The sequence below is a fragment of the Pelodiscus sinensis genome, chromosome 20 (assembly GCF_049634645.1).
Source record: "Pelodiscus sinensis isolate JC-2024 chromosome 20, ASM4963464v1, whole genome shotgun sequence".
NCBI classification, from domain to species: domain Eukaryota; kingdom Metazoa; phylum Chordata; order Testudines; family Trionychidae; genus Pelodiscus; species Pelodiscus sinensis.
This window is the reverse complement of record NC_134730.1, coordinates 4,940,505-4,955,775: the sequence shown is the minus strand read 5'-3', so window position 1 is coordinate 4,955,775 and position 15,271 is coordinate 4,940,505. Positions and strand designations below refer to the sequence as shown.

Here is a 15,271-nt window from a genome sequence, read left to right as displayed (position 1 = left end):
TCTTCTAAAGTAGATTTTGCCCCTCTTTAGTCTGATGGAGAAAAGTGCAGCACTACTAGTGCAAACAATACAGTTCCATAATTACAAGCCACAGCCACTCAAGTAGTAACAGTCATTACCAAATACAGCTGGGCAATCATTTTTCCCTTCCTGTAAATTACATATTTTATGGAGCTTAGATGACCAAATGCTAGAGCGGTGGCCAATCTGTGATTCTGGAGCCACCTGTGGCTCTTCTGAAGTTTATATGCAGCTCCTTGCTCAAGCACTGACTCCAGGGCTGCAGCTACAGGAGCCAAATTTCAAGTGCTCAACTCCTGGCTCCACCTCCTCCTCCAAGAGTATTGTGCCCTTGCTCCTTCCCTCCCCCACAGAGCCTCCTGAGTGCCAGGAAACAGCTGATTGCAGTGGGCAGAAGGCACGGAGAAGAAAAAGGAGGCACTGTTCAGTGGGGCTGCTGGTGGGCAAAAGATACTGGAGATCGGAGGATGCGGCACCTGAGGGAGACTGCTCACAAATTACTGTAGCTCTCTGGCCATGTGCATTGGTAAACTGTGGCTCCTTCTCAGGCTCAGGTTGGCCACACTTGTGCTACACCATCAAATATGTGTAAAAAGATTTTACTCCAGGACAAGGCAACTAAAGAAGAAAAATATTTGATGCTCTACTCCTTGCCTTTATGGCCCACAGATGGCCAGACCAGAGAGGTTCAACATAGACAACTCTGCTCTAAATCAGGGATTTTCAGCATTTTTAATTCTGACCCCCCCCAACATGCTATAAAAAATTGCATGGCCCAACTGTGCCACAACAACTGGTTTTCAGTAGATTAATAGCCAGGGCCAGTGTTAGAGGATAGCAATCAGAGCAATCTCCAGGGTCTCATGCCACAGGGAGCCTTCAAAAGTTGAATTGCTCAGGCTTCAGTTTCAGCCTGGAGCTTGCTGCCCTGGGCTCCAATGAATCTAATGCTGAATCTGCTCTCTGATCTATTTTGGCAGTCTCCTTGAAACCTGCTCGCAACCCTCCATACCCCTGGTTGAGAACTGCTACTCTAGAGGTCATTTACCCTAAAACAATAAAAACTGACACATGCAGGCCAGTAATCCGTAGATCCCTGTGTGGATACAAAATCTATATCCATATCTGCGTCCATATCCCAAAGGTGAGCTGTGGATATCACACAACCATCTGCAAATTTGCAGGTATAAAATATATATCTTCAGCCGTACCTGCAAAAATGAACCATGGATGTGGATACCCATGGATATAAAGTGGATATCTGCAGATTTGTAGAGCTCTAGTAATCTGCCTCCAAAAACAGCCAATGGCAGATCCTCCAAAAGAAGCCATATATAGTAGCACACCATGACGAACATTTCTTATTGACTTCAACTGATGATCATCTTATGTTCTGCAGAAAACGATAACTCTTATTTTTTCCTAATTAATATAACAGTTGGTGCTATTCTCTCTAGCTTTTGCAGTGAAGGGTTAAAAGAATGTTCAGGGATTTCGTGATTTTTAAACGAAGTTCAGTTATATTCATTAGAAACAGAGATTTCATAATCATCCTTGTCTTAAATAGGATTAAGGATGGATAGTGTGCTCTTTACAAATGGAGACTGCAAAGCACTTTCACAAAACTAAACTAAAACACTGGTTAATCTACAACAGGGCTGGGCAACATGTGGCCTGGAAGCTGCATCCAGCCCACCTAACACTTTAATCTGGCCACTTTCTTTTTATATCCTGCTGCCCATGCCGAATTTGCAGGTGGTGGCTCAGGCAGCACAATCCTACTTAAATGGCTCCCGGTTGCGGTGCAACCCAGCAGGGGCTGGAGCCTCACTCCCTTTAAATAATTGCAACCCCAGATGGGTGCAAGGCAACAGGGGTAGCAGTGGGGCTGGGAGCCAGGAGCCCTTTGCTGTGTGTTTAATTCAAAGCCTGTGGCCCCAGCCAACTCTGGAGAGATGCTAGTCCCTAGTCCTGCCCTTCAGCCCTATGCCCCATCCCTTCCATGTGCGGAGCTGGTCCGTGACCATGTTCCAAAACTCAGCAAGTGCTTCCCCACACAAAAATTATTGCCCACCCCAATCTACAATACTGGCTCAAACCCAAAGCAGATTAATAATGAGTACAAATAACCACCACTTGATGGCTCAATATAAACATCATTTTATGAAATAGGTTGGAAGGCTCAGACCAGTTCCTACTGAGCAGATGCACACATCAACCTTATTTAGCAGTTTCACCAGTTTATCACAACTAGGGAAATGCTGAACTATATCAAGCATCTAGTCTATGCTAAAACATTCTGGTATTATTGTTACATTGTCCTTTCTCTCCCATTCCCATCTATTGTACTGTAAATTCTCTGGATCAGGGACTGTGATTTTTACTGCGTGTTTGTATAAACATACACACAACAAGGCCTTAATCCTCATCTGGGCCCTCTAGATGCTATTTTAATATAAATTATAGCGCAACAACAACAAAAGGGCAAGGATTTACAGACTGGCCAATCTTTTTGGCCTTAGTTGTAGGCACTTCAGAGCACTCTAGCAAGGCACAGGACAAGAAAGCCTGCAGAGTACTACTCTGCCTGTTCTGTAATCAATAGAAAGATTTCCAGTGCTATAAAAATTATTTTAGACAGACTGCTCCTCTCAACAGAAGATAATATATTTGGTAATTCTCTTTATCTAGGGCTACATGAATCACTGAGGGGAGCAAATCAAAAGACACAGAGGTACAATGAGCATAAATATGGCATGCTTACATGGGAACACTGACCCAGACACACACAAAAGTGTAGTCAAATTATAATGCTGATATCATGGATCTAATGTACCCACATTAACAGTGCATCCGAGGCAGTTTCTAAAAGCATACTAATGCCTTGTCAACACAAAAACGTTCAGTGGTTTAGTTAATCAACTGAAACACTTTGTGGATATTCTTATTTCTGTTTATGAATGTGTTATTTCAGTTTAGCTTAAATCTGTTCCCAAGGGAATGAAATTAAATCAAAATTAGCCTGTTTTAAACAGAATTAAAAGTGTTCACACTGCCCATTGCATCAGTTTAACTAAATCAGTTTAAAAGTCACTTGTACATGAAGACAAATCTACTAATAAGCAAAATTATTTTTAAAAAGAGGCAAAACCAAGAAGCAGCCACACCGGACTGCTGGTGAAGTCATCCTTCAATATGGTTTTGCAGTGAGTTGGCTATTAAGCAGAAGAGGGAGGATGTAGGTCCCGAAATACAAAAGAATAGCACTGGATCTTCTCCTCCATAGCAGAATGTGACTGATTGCCCTGCACACTTGCAGTGTTGCAGCCTCAACAGTAGACTTCCCCACTCCAAACTGATTTGCAATGAATCAGTAACAATCAGGAGTAACCAACTTCCAGACAGCCACACACTTCTCTACCGAGAGAACAACTCTCATTCGAGTGTCTTTGCCCCACAGTTCAGGGGCCAGTTCAGCACACAGTTCCAGGAAGGTTACTTTATGTATCCCAAAGTTGCTCGTAGGCATTGCTCTTGATCCCATACCTTTATCACAGTGTGATCTCAATACTATGTGATGTCTTCCCTAGCCCAAGAATAATGGTCTACCCTCTACAGCTCCTTTGTGAATGCTAAATGCAATGACAGGTTGCAGCTGCCCATCTCACGCAGAATGTCAGCTTGCCTCCCAGTCTTCTTCCTCTGTCCGTTACTTCTGCTGCAATGTGTGATGTCCGCACGACACTGAGTGAAATGTGGGATCCATGCTTTCTCACTGCCGATGTTGGAATACAAAATAAAGAATAAACTTAAAATACAACAAATAGTCTGGTAGCACTTTAAAGACTAACAAAACATGTAGATGGTATCATGAGCTTTCGTGGGCACAGCCCTCTTCTTCAGATGACCAGAGTGTTGGATGCCCAGAACTAAAATAAATACGGCAGAAGGGAAAGAGGAAAAAAAATGAGGGGGGAGACGAGGTAGTGGATATAAAAATACCAAGGGAAAAGCCCTTAGAATGTAACAGGAAAAGCAAATAGTCTATTATAAACACCTAAAGACTGGATAGTCAAAAGAGGCAGATAAGAACCATTAGTAGGCAATAGAGAAGCAGAGCTACATCATAAACATCCAGGAATCCAGCCCTGCAATCAGCCCCGATGCCAACTCTGCCCACATATCTATACAAGCGAATTCATTACTGGAGCCAACCACATAAGCCATCAAATCAGAGGTTCATTTAACTGCACATGCAGGAACATAATCTATGTCATCAAATGCCAGCAATGCCCCACTGCAATATATATTGGACAAACTGGACAGTCCCTCTGGGAAAGAATTAATGGACACAAATCAGATATCCCTAAAGGGAACATACAAAAACCAGTTGGGGAACACTTCACCCTACCAGGGTGTTCATTAACAGATCTTCAAGTGGCTGTTTCGTTACAGACCAATTCCACAAGCCAAATACACAGGGAAGCACTGGATCTACAATTCATTCACAAGTTTGATACTCATGCTAATGGACTATTTGTTTTTCCTGTTACATTCCAGCTCCGGCTTTCCCTTTGATATTTTTATACCCACTACCTCTTCTTCCTCCCCTCATTTTTTCTCCTCCTCCTCCCCCATTTATTTTAGTTCTTGACATCCAACACTCTGGTCATCTGAAGAAGTGGGCTGTGCCCACGAGACCTCATACCATCTACATGTTTTGTTAATCTTTTAAGTGCTAGCAGACTATTTGTTGTTGTTTAAGTTTATCCTGTACAGACAAACTTGGCTACCCCTTGGAGCTTTTTTACAGCAAAGAATGGCAGTTGGAAAAATGGCACGAAAGAAAACCAGAAATCTCTTGAGGGCTGGGAAACAAAGCAGTGCCTGATAAGACATTTTACACAGTCCCAAGATGTGCCACTCTCCTTTCTATGTTCCCACAGTGCCTAGCGACAGATAGTCTCACCAGGCACAATGGGAAACTGTTGATGAAGTAGCTAAAAATTATGGACACACTCTGTTGACAGATAGAGCAAGTGTGAACACACTTTGGCTACTTTTTTTTGTGACTTCTGCATGTTGACATTAGTTTCAACATCATAACTTCGTAGTTCTTATTCTAATAAAGTTGCCTGATCAGTATTTACAGAAAAGAATTTTGGTGAGACTTTAGGCATGTTCCCTAACCAAGACAGAGCTCTGAACTGTAATTTGTAATATAGACAGATTCATACTAAAAGTCAAACAAAAAAAACCTGTGCTTTCACAGGCTTCCGTGAGTCCATTATAGTACAGATAGGTCTTTCACCATTCTCCCTGAGAATTCAAAGCAAAGCGATAATTTCTTCTCTGCATTTTCCATTATCTCCAGGGAGCACTTTGGCCTAACCACCAACAGTGCAGTAACACTCAAGGTTACACGAAAATTAGTTGTTTTTAACGCCTTATATATGTAATAGAGTTCTGCATGGATACAAAATTTGTATCTGCAAAAATGAGGTACGAATATCCACACTGATATCCACACGTATATAAAGCAGATATCCAGAAATTTTCAGAGTTCTAGATACAAAATTTGTATCTGCATCCATATCTGCAAAAATGAGCTGCAGTTATCCATATCCGTGGATGCAGATACCTGTGGATATAAAGTGGATATCTGCAGATTTGCAGGGCTCTAGTAAGACAAAACCAGTTGGTAAATTCAACAGTTCGCACAGACCAAGAGTTGAATATCTGGCATCTGCAGCTTCAGTAAGAAACAGCTAAAGGAAATCAGCAGGTCTGGACATGCCAAGCAGGAGAAGCCATAGTATTGAACAATTCTCTCCTAAGGGAAACAGAAAAAAAGAGTTGGCTAGAGTTGACCTTGCACTCCTAGACCCTGCATTGGACCTTTTCTACCAGGAACAACTGTAATCACATCTCTATGCATATTTCATGATATTTCAACAGTCATCATTGTAAAATGAATGAAGTACATGTTAACAGTGATCAAGAAAAAAAAGGCAAAGTGGCTCAATTTCAAGGTGACAGTTAAAAGTTTCTGAAATATAAAAGATTCTGCTTTTAAATCAGATCTTTTAGGAAAAAATTGATGTATAAAATGTTTGTTTTGCAAAAAAAGTATAAAATATTTTTTCTAGATTAAAATATGTCTGGACGTTTATTAAATGGTTATTTATAACAATGTCTTACAAATAAAAAAGGTATGCTAATTTTGAGATTTAAGAAGAGATTTAACTCCTGAGGGAAACTAGATATTGAAAATTGGTTTCCCACAATGAATCCGGTGTTTGGCATAAGCAAAGATTTTTTTTTAATATTACTGTACTGAAGAAAATCAAATGTTTGTGCCAGCAACTCTGTTTTGTAAGGCCTGCTTACTTGATGAAAAGAGCCTGTTACTATGGTCACAACAGTAAAAACTTAAGCCTCAGTGAGATATTAACATTCCTTGCTCTTGGAAAGAAAAAGGATTTTTTTAAAGCCAGCAACCCTTTCTTTTTTAGTTTTTCCCCCTCTTTCTTTTACATGACAGAAAAGAATCAGAAATGAATTTTAATCCCATATAAATAGCCCAAGACTTGAATACCGACTGCTACATTGTTTCTGTTTTGGGACTTCTATCATAGGAAATATTCCTTACCGCTGTAACTACTCATAAATATACCACATAAATCACTGAAAACAAAACAATAATAAAGATTTCAAACTACCCCGGCTTTCTAATTGTAACCACCACTAAAACAAGAGATCATTTTTTGAGTAATGATCTAAAACTGACTTCTACATAATAACCTGGTTTTTAAAACTATTTTATTATTTAATAAGATGACATGAACAACTTTTTTTTGCTTAAGTTTTGTTTGTGAAAGCTGGAGGAACTTACACAGATTAATTCACGGCACACACAGATTAATTCACTGCACAAATTAAATTTTATTTATTTCCATATAATGGCACCAAAACTATTTGGAAAGGTTTATGAAGAGGAAGCAAACAATACCTGAAATAGAAGCAGGCCTTTCTTGAATGGGACTGTATCACCAAGATAGAGTACAATTTCTTTTGGGCTGAAAGTAAGTTGCTTCATCAAAGAAAGTAGAACCTGACCCATGGTATTGTTTCAGTATGTTCCAAAATTATGCTTCTCAAATTATTAGTATGTTGCAGGACATTTGTTTAAGGTCAGTTTTCTATCCTCATCTCCCTATCACTAAATACTGCCTTTCTGGGGTGCTGCCTATACAGTACCCACAGCATACCATTCTCCTCCTAGCTTTGCTTATATACTGCAAGTAAGACGAGATACCTCTCCCTTTTCCCCATGTGGAAGTGCTCTTCTGACCAGTCTTCCACTTTGTTCTCTGCTCGTGTGCTAGTCAAATTGAAAAAGACCTCAGAAAGAGAAGTGAATTGACAGTGTGGGAACAGCCTGAGCAAACTTACACATAGTTGGGTAGAACACAAAAGAGGGAAGGGGCAGAAAAAGGTGAGAGAAAAATAAGAAAAGTAACAATGATATGAACTGCACTGCAGTAATCAATGTCTCATGCTACACTGATGGAGGACTGAGAATTTCAACTGCAGGTGATGTGATTAAGGTGTACATTTAAATATAGCATAATTAAATATATAAATATTAAATACATAAATATGTATTAAATAAATATAGCATAAATAGACAAGGTTATTTGGGTTCTTTCTTAAACAGTGTCTGCATCTCTTCCAAACAGAACACACAAACTGCAAAGCTAATAGAGTATTCAGAGGCAATCAAATAGGAATGTTTTTAAAACTCCACTCTACAACAATCTCTCTATGGAGAGGAATGTGGCTAACTGAGAACGGAATGCAAATACAATGTAGTTAAGCATTATATTAATATTATTACATTACTGTTTACTATACAAGTAGCAAATGGCAATATTTACCAAATCAATATAGTTGATTATTGACTGCAGTCCTAGAAGGCTGCCCCCAGGCAAAAGCAATGAATTACATATCTACAAAGTACTTTACTACTGGGGTAAATGCTCTATTAAAAAAAAAAAATCTGGTAACACATCAATCTCATGTCAATAAAGCTACAGTCTTAGTTTCCAACTGTGATGCATCCTGGGAGCATATTGGTAACATATTGGTGGATACAGATTGTAGGGTTTTAACACCACAATCTAAGCAATACAGAATCTCTTTTCCAAATGTCAAAATTAGAGTTGTATCTTGAAAATATTATCAACTAGCAGGTGAGGCCTATCATTGACAGGGCAAAGTCATTTTGCATAGATTACATTTATAGGAAAGTTCAAGAAACTAAATATATGTAACAGATTTTTTTATTAATGTGCTTGCAAAAGGGAAGTAAAATAACAGTTTTAATTTTGTAAGATTTCAACATCAAACATTATTCACTTTATTGAATAATTACTATACATAGTAAATTTGAATCAGAAACTTATAAAGCTTCTGTTACTCTTTCTGTAACTAATTTGAATTATTTTGTGATTTGTAACAGTAAAATTTTTCTTTGCACTAAAATGACAGTTGAATAGAAGACTATTTTAATTTTGTCAGAAAATATTTCTAGGAACTCTAATCATAAAAAAATTATTTAAACCTTTCACCCAGTGTATTCCGGTGTAAAAAGTAGTGCACTCAGCTAATTTGTGTGGCAGGATTGTTTATACAAAATTTGGTATCTTTAAGTAATCCCGAAGTGACTTGATTTTGTACAAACAAATCCACAAACAAACAAACTCTTCCAAATATAATAGATGAACTGGAATCCTGTGAAAGCTTTAATTCTTAACTTTTTAATTATTAGTGATAAATTTTAAAAACTACTTGATAAGCAAACTTTGATGCTACTGTACGCCAAAAGCCCATCAACATACTTTTTGATCAATTCTTACATTTTAAGCAATATTATCTTCAAAATGTGAACTGTGAAAAAACAATATAAATAAAAGAAAAATAAACTACTAGGAGACTTCTCCCAACTTTCTGCCCAATTCAATGTCTACATTTAAATCATAGGAAAGGCCATACTAGTCAGACCAAAAGTCCATCTTCTAGCCCAATATTCTGTCTTCCGACAATAGCCAAAGCAGGTGCCCCAGAGGGAATGAACTGAGCAGGTAATTCCTCCCTGCTACCCATTCCCAGCCTCTGACAAACAGATAACATATAAACAGGCAGATCAATCAGTTAAACTGCTAAACCAAATTATTTAGCTATTCTTTAAAATCACTATTAAACAACATACCTCCCTGAGGTCGAGACGAATCATGACCACCAATGATGACCCAAATACCCGCATCTTCTAACCTGAATTTCCATTTTTCAATTATACTCATTGAACTATCCTAAGAAAATGATGATATAGAGATATCAATTTTAACTTACAGAAGATAAAATAAAAAGAATTTTTTTTACAAAAGTTAGGTTAGATAATATTTTAAAATTAAATAAATAATATACATACTTTACTAGCATCATTAAACACAGACAGCTCCAGGGAACCTTGAAAATCTTGCTCCAAAACTGACTTCAAGCACTCATCCAACCAACATTCAGCATTGTGAACAGGAAGAATAATAGACTGCAATGAATAAACAAAGAACATACAGACACATTATAAAACATGAAAGTATCCATTCTCCTTATTTATCTGCTGTTTATCCAAAGAATCCTCATTTTAAAAAGGCAAGGGACTGATTCTTTTATACTCTTTCACCAAATATGTACATGGGTCACAAAAAAGAAAAATGTACTATTCCGTGACAAGTAACATTTCTTTTCCACCAAGCTTTATTTTTTTATTTCTCAAAACCCACTATATGTTAGTTTCTGTGGTTTTATTTCCTTGAAAACTCTTTGAACAAAAAGCAAACAAAATGTCTACACCACCAATTATTTACTCAGAGCACTACTAATTATTATTTCCAGTCCCCTAAGTTATTCTCAACTTCACCATTTTACCGTCATCTTCTCTCAGTTCAGAGGGGTCCTCTCTTCTTCTCTATCCCAGCTATCCAATTTGAATTTTTATCTATAAAGTAGGCAACTTGCATGCCCTGCCTCAGAAACCCTTTATAATATGTGGCCAACATGCTGTTGAGAGGCGCTGCTTCCAAATACATTAAGATGGCATATCAAACAGACTTTTTCACTCCACCAATTAAAAAATTGCCTCTTTCATCATACCAGCTATTATATGTACAGGCCATATACGTATAAAATGTAGAACTTACTTGAATTTTTTAATTACTGTGAACTACAAATGTTGAGTCTACATTTGTACTACAAATAAGGCCCATTAATGTTTCACCCACAAAATATCTGTATTTCAAATTAAGGATCATTTATTCAGTTCTCAGTGTGACAGCATTAAAACAACTTACTTGTTATCATGGTAACATTTAGAATGGAATTATATGACATGACAGCACCACCTATAATCAATGTTGCCTAATACTTCTCATGAAAAACAGTTGTTTATAACTTTCAATACTTTAAATATTTGGGGCTGAAATTTTCTATACAAGATATCTGTCTCAGGCAGACTTTTCCTGGAAAGTTTCCAAAAAAACAAATCAGAGAACAGAGTCAAGAGAAAAACAATGTTCTTTTGTCTCTGTTTAAAAATTATGGAGGCCATGTTTCTAGAAAGCTCTAGTTCCTCAACACTTTGAAGCAAGGCCTTAACAGTTTCCAGGTCAGCCTTTGTGCTTTTCGCTATCCACACAAAAATCTACCCAAATTTGAACAAGTTACAAATAAAGCTGTGTTTGTCAAGAATGTAATGAAAGTCGCAGATTCTATGATTTTCCATGACTTCTACAGCAGCCAATGCTCATAGCTGCTTGGGCACTTCCCCTCAGGCCATGCCCCCCAACTGGCCACGCCCCCTGACTGTCACTTCCCAGCACCTACAGTGTCCTCAGGGCCACACACACATACCCCAGCTATCCCTCACAAGTTTTAGACAAGGGTTTATAGTAAAAGTAATGCACAAGTCATGGACCATGAATTTTTGTTTCCTGCTTGTGACCAGTCCATGACTTTTACTAAAAATACCCATGACTAAAACACAGCCTTAGTTATAAACCATTGAAAATCTCATTTTGCACATGCTCAGCAGAGGTTTGCTAGAGTTTGCCAACTAAAAATTCCATGAGATTATGTTTGCTTCAACCCTAGGCTGAGCAAAAACTTCTCTGCAATTTAAGCTCTTGCCTATTGCTAATTGTAGCCAAACTTTGGAAATGAAACAGGGGGACCATCTTGCCAATGCTCTGTCTCTCCTGGATGGGCTCAGGCAGTGTGGAGGGGGAAGGTGCTTTATTCAAATGCTTAAGATCTAGATGAGAGTGAAAGGAAAGGCACCTCGGACAAACCCTGGAGTGAGGAATGCAGAATTGGGAATAGGTACAGGCAGCGGATGAGAGAGAAATGGAGGATGAAAACTGGGATTGGGAGAATGGGACAGGGGAAGAGGGGCAAAGAGACTGAGTTGGGGAGGTGGCTGATTCAAATATCTTAATGCTAGAAGAGACCATCAGATTATCTAGTCTGGCCTAAAAGAAGATTTGGAGCTAGGAACAGAAAGAGCATAGGAGACTGGCAATCAGTCCATGAGTGGAGAGAGAATGGGACTAGCTGAGCAAGGAGATTGATGCTGGAAGCTAATGGAGCAGAGTGACAAGAATAAGTTGGAGGGGACAGGACAGAAGGGGTCAAATTTATATGCTTTCTGTACATAAAAAACTGCTTTTTATGGGATCCCTCCCTCATTTGTTGCTGAAGTGGGAAGGTGTATAATGAGGCAGAGGACTGCAGGAAGAGAAAGGAGATAAAAGTAGTTGACTGCTGCCTTGGAGAACTGGATTCTATTCCTGTCTTTACCAGTGTTCCTACATAATTCTAGCCAAGCCACTTAAACCAAACCTTTCACATGTGATCCCTAATTTTGTGTTCCTCGCTTTCTAGGTGTCTGACAAAAGACCCTGGAATCTGGTGAGCAGAAGCACCGAACTAAAGTCAATAGGAGCTCTGCTTTTAATATAGAAAGTGCTAAATGCGAAGTACTCTGCAAAATTTGAATAATGTGCAGTAAATAAGATCTAGGAACAAAATACTGAATAGCTACTCATTAAGTAGTACCCGTTCTGGGCACTCAATGAGACAGGAATGCTGTGGTAAAAATGATATGTGATTATGTAATTAAAAACTGTATTGTAATGCAATACTCAGAAGAGGACAAAATATATTATTGCATTTCATGTTTTTTGTAGCTTTTTTGTGAAAGCAATATATATGTTTATACAATAATCCTTTACCACATAAGTGAACTAATCCTTTCATCACTCCTGGGAAATAAGTATTTTCACCATTTTTTCATTTTATAGATGGGGAAACTGAGACAAATAGATAAATGACTTTTCCAAGGTCTCACAGGAAGTCTGAGGAAGAATACAAGAACAGAATCCAAATCTCCAGATTCTTATGGGTTTAAATACAAGATCATGTTTCTTCCAAATATTAATTCATGTCATCACTATATTAGAATGAAGAAAGCAAAAATATTAATGGAATTATCAATGGCCTGGGTTACACATGTGTACATGTGTGCGTGCACACACGTTTATCTATACACACACCCCAGCTGCATAAAATGCATCTACTTTAAGCCAATATAGCGTACTGCATGATATTGTGATTGGCAAATATGAAGATATCCAGTATTTCTTAGCAAAATACAAAATGCTATTCATTTCAAACTTTACATTCTAAACCTACTTTTAAATTCTCAGGGGCCACAGATTCAAGCACACAATGAACTCCCTTTGTAATTTTCAACAGGGTATTCTACTAATGAACAGTGATATTTCAAATAGGTGGGAGGGCTATGTTTGCAAAATAATACCTTTTCTTAAAATTTTAGAAAAATAAGTCTGGTCCTTTGCTTTGATAAAATTATTAATAATATCACATAAAAGACAGAAGCAGACTGTGAGGGACTCCAAAAATATCACACCAAACTGAGTAATTGGGCAACAAAATGGCAAATGAAATTTAATGTGGATAAGTGTAAAGTAATGCACATCGGGAAAAATAACCCCAAATATAAGTACAGTATGATGGGGGCTAATTTGGCTATGACAAATCAGGAAAGAGATCTTGGAGTTATCGTGGACAGTTCTCTGAAAACTTCCACACAGTGTGCAGCGGCAGTCAAAAAGGCAAATAGGATGCTAGGAATTATTAAGAAAGGGATAGAAAATAAGACACAGAATATCTTACTGCCCCTGTATAAAACTATGGTACGCCCACATCTTGAATACTGTGTACAGATATGGTCTCCTCACCTCAAAAAAGATATTTTGGCCTTGGAAAGGGTTCAGAAAAGGGCAACTAAAATGATTAGGGGTTTAGAATGGGTCCCATATGAGAAGATGTTAAAGCGACTGGGACTTTTCATAGAATCATAGAACTGGAAGAGACCTCAGAAGGTCATCAAGTCCAGCCCTCTGCTCTAGGCAGGACCAATCCCAACTAAATCAACCCGGCCAGGGCTTTGTCAAGCCGAGACTTAAACACCTCTAGGGATGGAGACTCCACTACTTCCCTAGGTAACCCATTCCAGTACTTCACTAGCCTCCTAGTGAAATAGTTTTTCCTAATATCCAACCTGGACCTCTCCCACCACAACTTGAGACCATTGCTCCTTGTTCTACCATCTGTCACTACTGAGAACAGCCTCTCTCCATCCTCTTTGGAACCTCCCTTCAGGAAGTTGAAGGCTGCTATCAAATCCCCCCTCACTCTATGCTTTTGCAGACTAAACAGACCCAAGTCCCTCAGCCTCTCCTCATAAGTCATATGCTCCAGCCCCCTAATCATTTTGGTTGCCCTCCGCTGGACCCTCTCCAATGCATCCACATCCTTCTTGTAGTGCGGGGGCCTAGAACTGGACACAATACTCTAGATGTGGCCTCCTCAATTTAGAAAAGAGGAGACTGAGGGGGGATATGATAGAGGTATATAAAATCATGAGTGGCGTGGAGAGAGCGGATAAAAAAAAGTTATTTATTAGTTCCCATAATAGAAGAACTAGAGGACACCAAATGAAATTAATGGGTAGCAGGTTTAAAACTAATAAAAGAAAGTTCTTCTTCACACAGCATGTAGTCAACCTGTGGAACTTCTTGCCAGAGGAGGCAGTGAAGGCTAGGACTATAACAGAGTTAAAAGAGAAGCTAGATAATTTCATGGAGGTTAGGTCCATAAAAGGCTATTAGCCAGGGGATAAAATGGTGTCCTTGGCCTCTGTTTGTCAGAGGCTGGAGAGAGATGGCAGGAGACAAATCGCTTGATCATTGTCTTCGGTCCACCCTCTCTGGGGCACCTGGTGCTGGCTGCTGTCAGCAGACGGGATACTGGGCTGGATGGACCTTTGGTCTGACCCAGTACGGCCGTTCTTATGTTATGGCATGCAAAAGAAGAAATAAAGTTTTGAGATTAGAGCTTTGATTCGCATTAGTTCTTTGGTTATGTCTACACTAGTAAGTTTTGTAGATTAAACTAATTTAGACAGGCCAAAATCAACAATGGCAAAGTTGCCAATGCATGTTCACACTTGTCCCCGTCAACAGATCATATTCACAACCAGGACAACATCAGGAGCAATGCACAGTGGGTATGTATGCCACAGTGCCTGGTGACACCATCTGTCACTAGGTGTTGTGAAACCAGAGAATGCAGGGCATCTTGTGGCCAGGCAAAATACCCCATTATGCACTGTATGGCTCAAGGGCTTCCAGTGTCCTTACAGGTCTCCCCCCCCCCCTCCAACTGCCTTTCTTTGCTATGACATTTTGGCATCTGCAGCAAGAAAGAATGGATTCGGCACTTCTCTCGCATGCTCTGTTAACTATTGTGAAGACATTGTACATGGCAGTGGAGATCATATTGAAATTACTTACATAGGAAGAAGACTCAGAGGAGCCTTGTAATGTGTGTCATATGGACACCTGTTTGGTGTACCTCATCCATTGCAAAAAATGCCTCAACAATCACGTGGATGAAACCAGACAATCACTATCTCCTTCAATAAACTCACACAGACTAGCCAGGCAGCAGGAAATGGGATTTAAATGTAATGGGGCTTGCAAGGGGGAGGGATGGGTTGCTGGTCACCAGGCTACAGGACAGCAGAATTCAAACTGCTGACCTGAGC

General features: G+C 39.1%; 1 protein-coding gene across 5 annotated transcripts in view; it reads right to left on the bottom strand.

Moving 5' to 3' along the window:
* QTGAL (queuosine-tRNA galactosyltransferase) overlaps positions 1 to 15,271 on the bottom strand; it is a 360,105-nt gene that overhangs the window by 340,471 nt on the left and 4,363 nt on the right. For 4 of the 5 annotated variants that reach the window (XM_075903524.1, XM_014571338.3, XM_014571339.3 and 1 more), the window contains exons 2-3: positions 9,515 to 9,631; positions 9,296 to 9,395 (exon numbers count right to left, since the gene is read on the bottom strand). In XM_075903524.1, the coding sequence (XP_075759639.1) occupies positions 9,296 to 9,395; positions 9,515 to 9,631 (217 nt within the window). The remainder of the gene's footprint in view (positions 1 to 9,295; positions 9,396 to 9,514; positions 9,632 to 15,271) is intronic. The other variant, XM_075903526.1, reaches the window with a different exon arrangement.